Source organism: Polypterus senegalus, chromosome 4 (genome assembly GCF_016835505.1).
Source record: "Polypterus senegalus isolate Bchr_013 chromosome 4, ASM1683550v1, whole genome shotgun sequence".
In the NCBI taxonomy this organism is placed as follows: Eukaryota; Metazoa; Chordata; class Cladistia; order Polypteriformes; family Polypteridae; genus Polypterus; species Polypterus senegalus.
Genome location: NC_053157.1, coordinates 112,888,185 through 112,904,325, shown reverse-complemented (window position 1 = coordinate 112,904,325; position 16,141 = coordinate 112,888,185). Strand labels below are relative to the sequence as shown.

The window sequence follows — 16,141 nt, the reverse complement described above, 5'->3', positions numbered from 1 at the left end:
AAGTTACAAAATTTATTTATTTAAGCTGCAGGGAAATATTTTTTTTTTATTTTTTTGGGTAGGTGTTAAGATGAAGATTGAAAGGATTTCAGTTGTATTTTAACATGGGAGCAACTCAAAACAACAGATGCTTAGCATGCACAGAGAAATATAAGCAGGAAAAGAGAGCCTTTGCCCTTCTGTTCCTCAGTAGGTTTCCTTCCTCGATGAGCTCTCCTTAGGTCACCCTCATTAAAGTGTGCCAGGTTTTACTTTTATAAGTTAAAATATTTGGTTTCTTAAATAGCTGCTGAAAATAATGGCGAGGGGCAGGGCTCATAGGATTAAGATACCAGCATGAAATTCGCTTTGGAATTTCACTTTTTTCCCTCTCACAAACACAAAACAGAAAAAACTTGCATATATACATCACAAATACTTACCAGCCCATCCAGACCACTCTTCTGTGCGAATGTGTATAATGCATATAGGTGAAACATGTTTTTGTATCAAGAATGTGAGAGTCTTTAGAAAGCGAAGGAAGTGAAGGCCGAAATTTAGTTTTTTGTTGAGTTTGGATGATGGAGTTTGATGAATTGGTTCCAAAATAAGCAGAAATTAATTGTCGAAACATATTTAATGTAATGTGATATGATAGTTAATGTTCTGCAAAGTGGTTTGTCATAGTGAAATTACTTTTTGAAATGCCTGCTTTCAATTCAGAAACTTTTTCTTCACCATTGTATTGTACAGTATACAAGGAGGATAATGAACAGTAGTAATTAAACAACATTATCTCACCCCACTGTTATCTATAGGTGAACACTGCTCTAGTGAAACATAATAATGTCCATGTGATATGAAGGTTTGTTGTTGTTGTTGTATGAAACCAATGAAATAAAATAGTAAATTATTTTACTCTTTTACTTAAAATAGCTATGAGCTGTGCAAGAAGGTCAAAACAGTTATTTGCTTTAGAGTTTAAAAGTTGTTTCTGTTCCTTATACTGGAGTTGTATTTTCAAGGAGGATAAGTAATTTTAAACGTGTTTACTTGTAAACTTGTCTGCATATCTCTTCATATTCAACTTTAGAATGATACGTTTGTAGAACAAAAAAATTGAGGTTTGATTTTCTGCCCATTATTTTGAACCTTTTCTTTAAACAGTCATTTCCCTCTCTAATGAGGTCATATTATCTCTGAATGTATTCATTGCAATTTGGGGTTCTTTATAAAAGAAGGAAAAAAGAAAAGTATTGTGTGTAAAGAAACTTTCTAGACCTATTAATAGTTACTGCATTTACAAAAAGCTACATGTATGAAAATGATAATGATTACATGTTTCTGTCCATTTGTCACCAAGCAATGCTGTATGTTTCATTCAGTGTCCATATACCTGTACAGTCTTTTTTTACAAACTTTTTGAGTTACTTGATGTTTTGCACTGTAAGTAGATTATGATACTATGCAATGTGTATCTGGCATCTAGGAGCATTAATAGTAAGATTTGTGTATTATATTTTATATACGTGGAGGTGTTGCTTTAGATACGTGCACCATATTGATTGATACATTTAGAGTATATGTTGTCAAGTATTACCTCACCTTGCTCATTTCCCTCAACTATCATGTATTTAAAATTTTTTTAGTGTTCATTGTTAGCAATGTTTACAATGAAGGACACTAAGCAATTTTAACACACCCATGTTTCTACCCAGTTATACAGTTCAGAGTCACCTGATCTATAGTTTATTCGAAGACATAAGTTAGTGGTTAACAAGTTTCCGTGTCCATATCTAGTTCTTTAAGGGACATATCTCTTTTAATGTTTTTAACAAGCAAGAATTTGTTTAAAATGTTTTGCTTCTACTTTGTATATTGTCTGTTTTTTACTGACTGATTACGTTCTAACTTTAGTTTTTTCATTGATATAGGAGAAGTTATTATCCAAAACTCTACAAAGAGGTGAAGATGCACAATTTGATCAGGTAATCATAAATCAAGTTATAAATTGTCTGCATTGACTTTAGTGCAGTTTGAATTTTTTTTTTAATGTTTCAAACTTATAAACTATGTTTTCACTATGATATATTTTTTGTGATTCAACTTTGAATTGCTATGAATTCTACTATTTTTAGGACTGGGCAATAGGGAGTTAAATATAGATTACAATCATTTTGACCTAAATGAGAAATATGTTAATGCAATTTTGAGGCAGTTGGCAGCCATTTTTTGTCCATTGTTTGCAAAGAATGTGAACAATTTAGTGATGCACCGATTATTGGCAGTGGATCTTAAATGGCCAGTTTTAACTCAATATGCATAATTAGAAGATCGGCATATACCTTATCATATAAAATGTAAATTGCACTCGTGTATTGTGTTTCTTGGCTTTCCTTTGTGAATGTAAAGCAAGTGTGAAAAAGAATTATAACAATCAGCTGCTGTGCAAGCTTGTTTGTGAGCTGCTTGTGTATGTATTAGGAATGCTAAAACTGTCCTTCATATTAGAGAAATGAACATAAAAGGCAGAAAAGTCTCATAGAACCCATGGCCGTTACAACAGGTCTGCTGTATGGAAGTTTGTTCAAGTGTATAATGATGAAAGATATTCTAACTGCTACAAGTGACAAAAACTCAGCAGTGATGCAAGACATTTGATTACAGTCGGGGTCAAAAGTTTTGAGAATGACACAAATTTTGGTTTTCACAAAGTTTGCTGCTTCATTGTTTTAGATCTTTTTGTCAGATATTTCTATGGTATACTGAAGTACAGTCCCTGACAAAAGTCTTGTCGCTTGTATACAAATTGACCTGAAGTGCCGCTAAAATATATTTCTAATTCATTTTAATCCCATCAGCTTTTGTAATAATGTTTCAGTGCAAAACGAAACTGACAAAAAGTCAATAATAAATGACTAGTAATATTCACATCTTGGTAAAGCCCATTGAGTCAATTTTTGGCAAGACATAAGTGTTGTCGCCTTGTCATATGAGCTTCACCTGTGACTAATAATGGATCAGTTAGGTGTAAAAAGAACCCCAGTACACTAGACCTTCACATCAACTGCAACTAGATCTCTGCAAACATGCCTAAGATTCACCCCGAGACTAAAGTGTTGATTATCAAGTGGCTGAAGACCAAATCCACTGCTGATGTTGCAAACACCTTCAATGTGTCTCAGCATCAAGTTCAGAGGATTAAAAAAAAGATTTGAAGAGACTGGAGACGTTTTTGACAAGCCCAGGTCAGGAAGACCCCGCAAGACAACTGCTCGAGAGGACCGTTTGTTGGCTCGAAAATCCAAGGCCAGCCCATTTTCCACTGCAGCAGAGCTCCACGAGACCTGGTCACCTGAAGTCCCTGTGTCAACCAGAAAAGTTTGTCGAATTCTGTCTCGAAATGGCCTCCATGGTCGAATCAGTGCCCATAAGCCAGCAATTAACAAAAGACAATTGAAAAACCGTGTGGCATTTGCCAAGGCCCACAGCCTGCTAAAAGGATGGACGCTGGAAAAGTGGCAGAAGGTGGATTTTTCAGATGAATCTTCTGTTGAATTACACCATAGTCACCGCAAATATTGCAGGAGACCTACTGGAACCCGCATGGAACCGAGATTTACCCAGAAAACAGTGAAGTTTGGTGGAGGCAAAATCATGGTCTGGGGTTACATCCAGTATGGGGGTATGCGAGGGATCTGCAGGGTGGAAGGCAACATCAATAGTCTAAAATACCAAGAAATCTTAGCTACCTCTTATATTCCCAACCATAAAAAAGGCCAAATTCTGCAGCAGGATGGTGCTCCATTGCATGCTTCCATCTCCACATCAAAGTTCCTTAAAGCGAAGAAGATCAAGATGCTCCAGGATTGGCCAGCCCAGCCACCAGACATGAACATCATTGAGCATATGTGGGGTAGGATGAAAGAGGAAGCATGGAAGACGAAACCAAAGAATATTGGCTAAGAAGCAACCCCAAACATGATGGTCTCAGGATGCTTTACTGTTGGCATGACACAGGACTGATGGTAGCGCTCACCGTTTCTTCTCCGGACAACCTTTTTTCTAGATGTCTCAAACAATCAGAAAGGGGATTCATCAGAAAGAATGACTTTTGCAGAATCCCTGATGTTTTTCTTGGAGAGAAGTAACTTCTTTGCTGCCCTTCTTGAGACCTGACCATCCCCCAAAAATCTTTGCCTCACTGTCCGTACAGATGCACGCACACCTGCCTGCTGCCATTCCTGAGCAAGCTCTGCACTGGTGGTGCCCCGATCCTGCAGCTGAATTAACTTTAGGAGACTGTCCTTGCTTTTGCTGGACTTTCTTGGGCACCCTGAAGTCTTCTTTAAAACAGCAGTGGAAATGGGTTTTTTGGAATGAAGTTCATTTTCATGGCAATGAGGGACTTTGCAATTAATTGCAATTCATCTGATCATTCTTCATAACATTCTGGAGTATATGCAAATTGCCATCATAAAATCTGAGGCAGCAAACTTTGTGAAAATTAATATTTGTGTCATTCTCAAAACATTTGGCCACAACTGTACATCACACAGCGAATTATGTCGACTCTCAACAGCTTTCATTACATCCGAGTAAAAACCATGTTATTTTGACACATTTTTGACTTCTTTTACTTTGTTTCTTCAAAGTGCTGCATATTTATTAAATTCCTTAAATAGTATTATATTTTAACAGTAATTATTTTTATTTGAATGCAGTATACAAGAATTAATATTTTAGAAACACAATAAAGAAATAAGAGAAATGCTGCTGATAATTTTAGAAAAAAGTATGTAAAACATAAGGTGAATGGGCCATGTTGAGAGACACACACACACAAGTATCTGCTGTATCACATTAGACTTTGTTGTTTTGCTGGTGACTCTGATGTCTCTGATGTAAGCATTGTCTGATAAATTTCTTTGGGTAGCTGTTTTTTATTAAATGTTATGCAGACAAATATTACACTTTGCTAGCAATCACCCATCATTGCATAAACAGAACTATATTAAGAATCGGTTCAGAAGAGTTCACATTCTTTGTAATACCAAAGAGACTAAAAAGTAAGAAAGGCACAATCTTTTCCAACTGTTCACATCAAACGGCTACCCAAATTCATGTCTCAGGGTGGAGAAAAGCCTGTTTGATATACACTGTGTTCAGTGTGCTGCAGTTTTAGCATACATTTGAAAAGAATGGCAGTATAAACAAATGTTTTCAAAAATTACAAGTTCAAAATTTTAATATATCTATGTTAACATGGTTTATGTATGTTTATAATATTACAGTTGAAAATGATACTTCAGTGATTCTCTGCTGCATGTATAATTTATATGAGTATGTGTTAACACTACAGAATGTCATAAAATTTCACAACAAACTAAATTAAGAGGATAGAAGTGACTATAGACTTAAGTCACATTTGCAGTATGTTGAGGATACCTGACTGTGGACAGCTGAGTTTGCTCAGTTAGGTTAAAGTTATTTACCTGAATTGCTAAAAACGGCTGCACGCATTTCTGTGATGGCTGATTTTTTTTATAGTATACACCAAAACAGCACCATGTAACAGGTCAGTGCATTAGTTTAAAACATTATAAATCTGACTGACTGTGTTTGTCACTTCATTTTATAGCACTTTACACTCAAATGTTTAACTTACAGGCTTTTGTATTACTTGTATTGTGATGAATAGTGTTAAGTGTTGAAATTTCAAGTTTAAAGATTTGAGGGAAATATACCAGCTGAGATGTGTTCTACAAAATTAAGTATGGGACATGTATTACTGACATGTTTATTTGTGTTAAATTTCTAAAGTGTTTCTGGTGAATTCTTAGGTTGATCAAAAATACAATGACTGAAGTGTTTAAATATTCTTATTTATCAATGTAATTATAATACATATTTTTGTTTGTTTAAATACAATGTGTACTTATTTAATTGTTAACAGTGGTTTTTAATATATTTTTTATCTTAAAATGTAAAAAATGTACGTTTTGATATGTTCAAATTTCTCTACATTTTTAATTATAATTTTCATTAATTTAGCAAAAAAACATTTTTGGTTTATTTTTAAAGTATGCATAATTATTTCTTTTCATCAGTAAAATTATTTGCTTTTTGTTTTCATATGTATGTTTTTAATAAATCCATCACATGAATTTTGCTGAGCCAATTATCAAGAAAAAGAACAAGTTCTTATAGAAAGAGTAGTGGAATTCTTAATGTCCATGTATTCCTCATTTCTCATATTGTGCAGTATATTTCCATTGTCTCGTGTTAATAATTATTTTGTTGCTACTCTTTACCTTTTTAATATAGCAAAAAAGCAAAAAATTTTATGCCAAGAACAATGCAAGTTTGATGCTCTGAGCTGCTTTATCCTAACATGTTACTACACATTTTCAAATTATTAGCTTTTGTCAAATTGTCAAGAACATTGACATAGTAATGTGTATTGAGCTGTTAGGATATAGTATTACAGGCGGCACTTTTTCATGTTTTTGACTAAGCACTTATATCATTCTGTCCTTTTGTTCTGTCCTTATGATGCAAATGGCATAATATGACTTTGGTTAACTTTCAAGCTTCTGTTTTCAAGTTAATATCATAGATAGTTTTTGGTTCCCTCCCATATGCTGCTATTCTTGCTGTTTAAATTTATGAAAATATTTTTACTGAAGAGATTGTTCTCAGCCTCCCAGTTTAATTATATGGTATTCCCATATTCTTACACAACAGTCCTTCCATATCAATGACCAGTGCCAGTTAGATAATTTAACATTTTGCATTTTAATTCCAAGAGCTCCTTATCACAAGACCTAATTTGGTAATATTACTGCAGCTTCTAATTCACTGCCAAAAGACAGTCAAGTAACTAAATATTTGGAGCTGTGACACTTTAATACTCTGGTCATAAAGCGCAAAATGGGTGTGCTTTTATTCTGATTACCTAAATTTATTTTTATACATTAAATGTAAAACATAGGCTGTATCTTTGTTAGCTGACTTTCTTGACAAAATACATGCTTAATTTTTTCAACTGAGATATTGAAGGTTTTGCTGCTGTGCTGTCATTTAAATAGCAAGCAGCACAATTTTATGTTACAGGCCTATTAATGAACACAGAGGTACTACAACCCAACCCTATACAATCTTTTGCGTCACCTTTAGTAGATACTGTAAGTAATAGTGCATTAACCACTAATGTCATTCTAAGCTTATTTCTACATAGAGGAAGTGAAGTATGTACTGTTAGACAAATTTTACTATGGCTATCCATCCCAGTTGCCTTCTTGTTATTTTAATTTCCTTCATATATCTTTTGGTAATTGTCTGTCTGACTTATAACCTTTTCAATACATATATTAATAACAAACATTGCTTCAAACAGTGCTCTGGTGTAGTGCTAACATTGTTTTCATCGTTTGTTTGTATTTTTCATCATTTTTTTTCTTTTTCCTCTTTAGTTAATAAGCTCTATGAGCTCAATAGCAGAACACTGTCTACCTTCCTTACTTCGCACCTTGTTTGACTGGTACAAGCGTCAGAACGGAACTGAAGATGAATCTTACGAGTATAGGCCTCGTGCCAGCACAAAATCAAAAGCGTATGTACCTTCTATGTGGGTTTGTAATAACAGATTTGAAAAATCATCATCTCTTTCTTTGGCAAGCATGAATGACTTAAAATTTATTCTGAATCTTTGTTTCCTGTGTCATATGCCTTTCTGTGTTTTTTTTTTTTCTTTCTTTTTTATGCAGCTTTTTATTGTAAAAAAGTAAAACTCAGTTTGTAAGGTTAAAAACTGTTTAAACACAGAGAGGATAATATTATATCACACATTAAGCCAGCACAAACAAAAAAAAGGCCTTTAAGTTTTCTACAGTAATATTAGTTTATTTTACTGCGAATATTGTTGTTACTTTTATTTTAAAGTTTGTATATAATATTATACTTATAGCACCATCTACATGTTGCATCCCAGAATTAAATGTAGTTGCAAAGTACTAAATTGCTTATTTGCACGATAATAGGAAAGAACGATTTAAAGGGAGGATCGTGCAAAAATGAGCTATCCCCTACTAGATTTAGCAACACCTGTCATGTGACAGATTGTTTGTCCACCTACCTCAAATGACATTCCTTTAGGAGAACTTTTTCTATTCTGTTCTATTAAGGTCTGAGCAAGATATATTCACAATACATGTAACCCATTGAGATAAGTGCTTATAGTGAGGGTCTTTACCTAGATGCATTTTGGGCAGTGTTGATTTAAGAAACATATCCAATTTTGAGTCAATTTAGAAAACATTCTACATAAAATGTATTTTACCTAGGGCTGACCTCCATTTATTATTTGAACATTTAATTGAATGGTCTCATTCTCAATCTTTCCTCCGATTGTCTAGTGGTGCACTCTTTTAAAAGCATTGATATAGCTTGGGATATAATCTCCATAACTTTATTGCTACTATGAAGTATAGTTTCTATTGTAGATATTGGGGGAAAGTTAATAAATCAGTTAGGTCTCCTTTATTTAACTCCTTTAATTGGATGTAGTAAAAGAAATATTTTGATGAAACGTTACAGCCTCACTGAAAAAGATGAAGACATATTGTCAATATAAAAATTTCTAAAGGTCCAAATGCCAAGCACAATTCATGTGTTAATATTGTGTTCTTTCAGGATTATGAAATGAATGCTTGAAGTTTAAGAGCGCAATTGGCAATAAAATTTCAGCTGGAAAAGTGTCAATATGTAATTAGCAGTAACTAATTGTAGCTGACGCACAGGTTTTGGTTTGGGATTTATTTATGAATAACCAAGACAGTTTAAGATGTTTTCTTTCTGATTCCTTTCTTGGTCTCAGAATTCATATATTTATAAATTAGCAGTAGGATTGTAGTGAGGTAGTACTAGTTTTATCTGTCTGTTTAATATTTTCTTTTTAAGGTTATATTACTCTTATGCCCGATTAATTCAATTTTCATTTGGAAAGGCATTCTTGTTTATGAAACTCCGTTGTGGGTAATCTTGATAATTCTTGATTAATTGATTTACTTTTTGGAAATTTCACTGATTAAGTCTTTTGTCCTTCTGGCTTACAGTTAGTTTTTGTGTGACACGTTAGAGAATATGTGTCTCCTTAGAGATGCTGCGTTTCCCAGAGAAATCTGGGAGATATCTCTGGAGGTATGGAAGTTTCAGCAAAAATAATCAGTTTGTCTGGAGATAAATTTAATGAAATCTCCATCTACTAATAATTATGAGCTAAGTGACAAAGTACAAGTTAAATTAGTACCTTAATATTTTAAGTTCCAGATTAAGTAGAGACAGAGACAGAGGGGTGCATTTGTAGAAAAAGAATCAAGTTGTGAGTAGTTTGGTTCACTGAAAGATGAACAAAAAATTGTGTTGATTATGACTGGTTACATGGGTCTGAAGATTTATAATCATTAAGAAATCTTAAAATTGTTGAGGCAGCTTTAGATAGTATGATTGTTTAAGAGGAAACATCTAACACTGTATTTAATACACAGTGAAAATAACAGCTGTTGTAAGTTTGTAACTGCACATATTGATAGTTTAAGAAGTGAACATTAGCTGTATATTCCTTTTCTCAGTTAGGTTTATTTTATGTTCACAAGATTTATTTTAATTTAATTCAGTTCACTCTATCACAGTTCAGAATCAGAAGTTACCTTAGATTCAACACAAGGGATTGTTCTGTAAACCAGTGTTTTCACTCCTTCTTTATTTTGCATTATGTGTTCTAATTGTCATAATAAATGTAAAATTGTTGCACAACCCTTCCTTTCTTCAGTCTTTATTATTTAAATTACTTTACTACAATTCTTCAAAGTTCCAGTCTTCTGACATAGCACACCACAAGGTATAATGAAAGTTAACAAGTCTCCCCCCAACATTATAATAACAAAGAGCTTCTAAAACAGCAACAATAAATTTACATTTTACTGATAAATAGAGAAATCTGGTACATGAAAAGCTATGCTGATTGTTTACTATTACTAATGATTGCAAGTCATACCATAGGGATGTTAACAATTAGGTCAATTAACTTATCTAAGTGTTTAAACAAATAATTTAAGTATGTATATGGGAATGTAATTAAGTTGGTTTATAAATATGAATATAGACAGATAGTTCTTTAGAACTTGTGGTTCATTTAAATTAACACATGAAGGAAATGTTTAAGATATATATTAGTTAGTTTTATATTCTGTGGCAGAATAGAAGCCTTTAGAGAAAATTAAGTGGTTTTCCAAGCATTTCAGGTAAAATAGGTACAAAGTTTGCTGCAAACTGTGCAGTATTGTACTGAAATACAAAAGTAGGCCATCTACAATGCATTACCACATTTAAAAGAAGCACCATTTAAAAGGTCAGACTGAAGCATGTACTATTTGGCCATATAATCCAGAAAAACCTGATTACTGATGGTACGAAGTAACGTAATGATCACATCTGAATCAGTATTCAACTGTTGTATCCTGATTGTGACAATACAGTTCAAATCAATGATGTGAAAAAAGACAAAATATTCGTATAAGCTCAGAAAAACTGTTACAAAGTCATTAAATGTCAGTACGTGGATATTCAGGGATTCATATTGTGCATAAATTATGACGAGAGTTTACAAATGCTTGTGGATTACAAGCTAAACCCTGATAAAATTATGTCCGTAATTTCTGTCCTGGTATTTAACCTAATGTTTTCCACACCCTCTTTGACAGCAGTAATACATTGCCTTAGATGCAGATGCTTCAAAAAGAAAACAAATATCTCTATGCCAAAGAAAACACACAAAGGACTGTTTTAACAAATACAGAGCAGGGTTAATCATACCTACTTTGATAAAATGCTTTGAAAAAGTGGTGCTTGGAGACATTAGTTAGAATATTCCAGTTACTTTGGACTTCCTTCAGTTTGCATATCATCATAACTGGTCCACAGAGTGTACCATAGCCATTGCACTTTATACCTTCCTGGCATACCTTCTTGCATGGAGTCCTGTTTATAGCTCAGCATTTAACACTGATTTACCATGAAAGCTGATCCTTGACTTGGAAATTGAACACAGCCCTTGGACCTTGAATTATGGACTTCTTAACTGACAAACCTCAGCAACAGCAGTGTCATTTACTCCACGCTGATACTCAACACAGGCACTCCACAGGGTAGTAAGGTGAGCCCACTGCTATCCTCCTTGATTGCCTACAAATGTTTGATCGGACACAGTTTCCACTCTATCATTGATTTTGTTAACGACCCCATCATCATATGCCTGAACACCAACTATGAGAGGGAATGACTTGCATAGATGAGATTTGTTTTCTGACACAGTAGTGCCAGTACAATGGTGACTCAGTCTCTCCATTAATCCATCCATTATCCAACCTGCTATATCCTAACTACAGGGTCACGGGGGGTCTGCTGGAGCCAGTCCCAGCTAACACAGGGCAGAAGGCCGGAAACAAAGCCCGGGCAGGGCGCCAGCCCACCACAGCTCTCCATTAATGTAAGCTGGACATACATTTAATGAAGCAGGAGACAGACCACACTTCTATTTATGTGGATGAGGGATACTGTAGAGAGTTTCAGTAGCTGTATATTTCTAAAAATTGCCATCTCTGACAACCTGATGTCACAACACATCTTGTCCATTGTAAAGAGGTTCACCAATGCCTTTACATTCTTAAATGTCTGACCAAAGTCTAGATATCTTCATCTCTGCTAAACAGCTTCTGCAGGTTGCTAATGTTATCCATAATAAGTGGCTGTATAATCAAGTATAGTACTTTCTCAACTGCAGTAGCGGTTATGATAATGCTGAAAATTACAGGCACACATCTTCCCTCTATTCAGGAAGTATATATCACACAATGTCCTAGAAAGGCAAACAGCATTATTAAAGATCTCATCAATTGTACATAGTCACTTTTCTCTTTGTGCTCTGGCAAACAGTACAGGACCATTAGCACTCACATGAGGAGTAGTTTTTATCCACAGGTTGTAAGGTCAGTTAATAGACTGCTAGTAGTACTAAATACATAACATATAATGTCACATTTGGTGGCGTAGAATGAAATTTCAGATTCAAATTATGTTGAACCTCTGATGTTTTTGAAGGAACTTGAATATTTTTCATTGAAATAACTTAAGATTGACAAAAATGTTATGGAAACCACATGAATGACATTCAGAAATTTACTGAAGCCATTGCTAGCTGGCATGCTCTCAGAATAACAACACTTACATTTTTATTAATACTTCATGAGTTGAAGGATAATAGCAACACATTGGTTGCTGTCTGTACTATATACACCTTCAGTAAAAGGTTCTGAATTTTTTTTAGATACTATGACATTATGGGTGGAAAGGTGGAAACTATCATTCAGAATGTGAAGCATGTATTCAGTGAATAAAATTTAATTGTGAGCAACCTAGTAGCTTTGTGTACAGATGAAGCTACTATTGTGACAGGGTACTACTAATGAGTTGTTCAAAATACAGGGAAGAATTCAGTTCAGAGTTGATATGAACAAACTTCAAAGCTCACTGACTTACCATCTGTATGAGTGATGCAGTCAGTTCTGTAAAATAAGTGAAGAAATTACAATACAACTTGTGGGCAATTTTTGTTTTTCCAACAACTCTGCTGTTAGAAGCAATAAGCTTCATCAAATATAGAAGTAGATGAAGGAACAGATCTGTTAGTTAACAATTTAAAGTTCAGTGACAGTTGTTTGCCAATAACTGAAAGCATTGAGAGATTTGCTAGAACACCTGGCTACCACCAACCATTAGGAATCTGATATGGCTTAAGGTCTACCTGTGGCTGTTAGATAGTTCAATTGTGTGACACCGTGTCATCTAAGGATATACTGATGCACATTGTCCATCTTTTAAAACAAACTTTGAATTCTCCACAGGGTAGCCCATAGCTTATGCTATAAAGAGACCTTGACAGATATAAATGTTCTGGGTCATCGGAAGCTTGTTCAGATATAGTCTTGTGAATAAGTAAGTGCAGCACTTGAAATGTTTTGTCTTTTTTAAAATGAAGATTTGATTTTCATTTATTCAGTATATTTAGATAAAGGTGATGAAATTGATTAAAAAAAAAAAGAAAATTTGATTGAAAAAACAATAAAAATTTGATCTTACAACAATTAAACAAAAATGAACAGATATGCCATTTCTATTTGTTGAAAAAGGAAGTATTCCCTTGATTCTAATAACTGATATTATATAATGATATAATAATAATAATATAATGATACTTAATCAAGCAGGCATTTCCTATAACTTTCCCATCAGTAAGCTTTTCCTACATTTTCATAAAGAATTCTTTTAGCTGTGGAATGTTAGAGGGTTGTCTTGTGTGCACAGCCTGCTTCAAAACCTGCTCACCCCAAATGGAATTCAGATCTGGGCTTTGATTTGGCAATTCCAGAACCCTCCATTTCTTTCTTTTCAGCTGTTCCTTGATGGATTTGCTGGTATGTTTAGGGTTGTTGCACAGTCCACTTTCGGTTAAACTTCAGTCAGTCAGTATTCTCATTATTCTCAAACAGGTTGTTGCACAGTCCACTTTCGGTTAAACTTCAGTCAGTCAGTATTCTCATTATTCTCAAACACCCCCTGGTACAATGAAGAATTCATAGTGGATTCTGTGATGGTGTGCAGCAAATTGGCCCCAAACCATAGCAACCTTACTTTACAGTTAGTGTTGTGTTCTTTTGATCAAATGTTGTCTTTGGTTTTCAATAAACATGTCTTCTGATACTGTGACCAAATAACTGTATCTCGTCTTTTCAGAGCACATTGTCCCAGACATTCCAGTGTTGTTTCTTTTCATGGGCAAATTTTAGTCTTGCCCTGATGTTCTTTCTGGATGGTAAAGGTTTCCTCATGGCATAGCTCTCATGTAGATATAATATGTGCAGCCTCTTTCTAATAGTAGAGCCTTGTGCTTTGACATCATCAGTTGCAAGAGCGACCTGGACTTCCTGTGATGAAATTCTGGGGTTCTTAAAGACTTTTTCATCATCTTGCATTCTGCTCTTGGGCTAAATGTACTGACATAGCTCGATGTGAACAAGTTGGCAGTTTAAAATCTTCTGATTCTGATCTTTCAGACATTGAAGTGTTTGATTTCCAAATGTACTGAGATTTTTTTAAATCCATGCAGACTGATAGGCATCTATAAATTTCTTTTTGAAGACCTCAATTAGCTATTTTGATCTATGCATGATGATAATATACACTTCAAGAACAAATAGCAAACCAAAGTAAATGTCTAAAGATTAAATAAGACTGGTTCCTTAAGAACATGTTTAATGATGTTCTGATCATTTGCACCTGATTCTGATTTTAGCTATCTGAGCTTGTGATGTATGTAGGTATGTAACTACATTTTCCACATGCAAAATTTGTATTAGTTTTAACTAAAAGTATACATTTTTGTTTTACAAAATGTAAATTTGACATTGTGTTTGTTATATAACATTTATCTGTAGATACTGTTTAAGTGAAGATCAAATCTTGATATGCCCACATATGTTAAAGAAAAAAAAATTGATGAGGTGTACTTACTTTTCATTTGGCTATAGCCATGGTCATGCCAGTTTCAAGTGTCATGTGAATTTGTATTCACTACACAAAACAGAATCAAACCATATGCTATAATGCAAATCTCACAAATGTAAGGCTAATCTAAGCTCTTGGGCCTCCTCTGGAACTGGGGGGATTTTTCCAAATGCTTAGTAATGCGTTATAAATTTGATCTTGGGATTTTCTGAAATTTGCCATAACTAAAGTAGCATGTTAAACCTGCTACCTGTTGCTCCAATCTTGGTGACAGACAGCAGTTACTACACAAAGCCCATTAAATTTACATCATGACAGTTCTCTGAACATTTTAGAATAATAACATTTTTACTTAAGTTGAAATTTTCATGATGAAACATAATAATTAGTTTGTTTCATCATTTTTATAGGTACAATATTTTAAATTACTTCTACTGTTAATAATTACCCGTATAAGATTATGAAAATTCTGATTGGTTTTGAAGAATCTTTGTTGTAAGGTTGTACCTTGCTTTATTTTGACACAGACATTTTCTTTATAGCATTTGTTAATACAAAGATGTAGAATGATAAATGAAGGACAAAAATAGGAGGTTGGCACAGTTTAGGGAGAAATAATAAGGCTACAATAAAGAAATTCTATTGCAAAGAATAGCCTTTGGATTGTGTGTCTGTGTCTTTGTATGTGAACCCAACACTAACACCTTATGCAAGTAAAATCCTTGGGCAGTGGCTGACACCCACACATTTCCAACCTCTTGGAATCTATAGTCAACACTACAGTAAATGTTCTCTGTTTTGAAGGTACAAATGATTTGTAGTTGCTAAGGACTTTTTACAGGTATTGTACCAAAGTAGACTGAGAGTGCCCACAATGTTTATCTGCTGGCCAGTTTGATATTTGTCAGAAATCCAAAACCAGGGAGTTTCTTGGTGGACAGCTACTAGGTGAAAATGACCATCCTCTTGGTACATTGTAGTTGACTTCTATAACCATCAGACAGTAAGTGAAGAACAATTCAGTATAGCACATCAGAATACTCACATCATACTGGAACATAGCATATAGACATAGGTAGGCTAAGGTACAGTATAAGGAAAATTCCTTTTTGGTGTCCATATAAATCATCAGGTGGCATCAGATTTTCACCTCACTACGTTGTCTTTATATCTAATGCTGCATAATATTGATAGAAGGGGGTAGTGCAGGCTGGATGTGTCAGATGTCCTAACTTCCTTATATTCGAGCAAAAGGTTTATACCAGTATGTGTGGATGCTAGGCAGGCATCAACACTACTGTTTTAACATACTTTTATTTTGTTAACCAATTTCTAATTAATATACTTTGTTTTCATTGTATTATACTTGAGCTGCTCCCTATACTTTCAAAAAATAAATGCACCATGCACTATACAATTTCTCCATAATAAAATTTATTTTTTAATTTAAAAATTGTGGAACAATTTCAGATTCTATAAATCAGCTATGTACACAAACAATTTACAGGTTGACCATATGGTTTCTGTGTTTGAAAAGAGA

General features: G+C 34.1%; 1 protein-coding gene across 1 annotated transcript in view; it reads left to right on the top strand.

Annotated features, from left to right (window-relative positions):
- Positions 1–16,141, top strand: part of fryl (furry homolog, like) — a 355,547-nt gene that overhangs the window by 68,326 nt on the left and 271,080 nt on the right. The window contains 2 exon segments of the mRNA XM_039751183.1: positions 1,914–1,967; positions 7,455–7,594. Of these exon segments, the coding sequence (XP_039607117.1) occupies positions 1,914–1,967; positions 7,455–7,594 (194 nt within the window).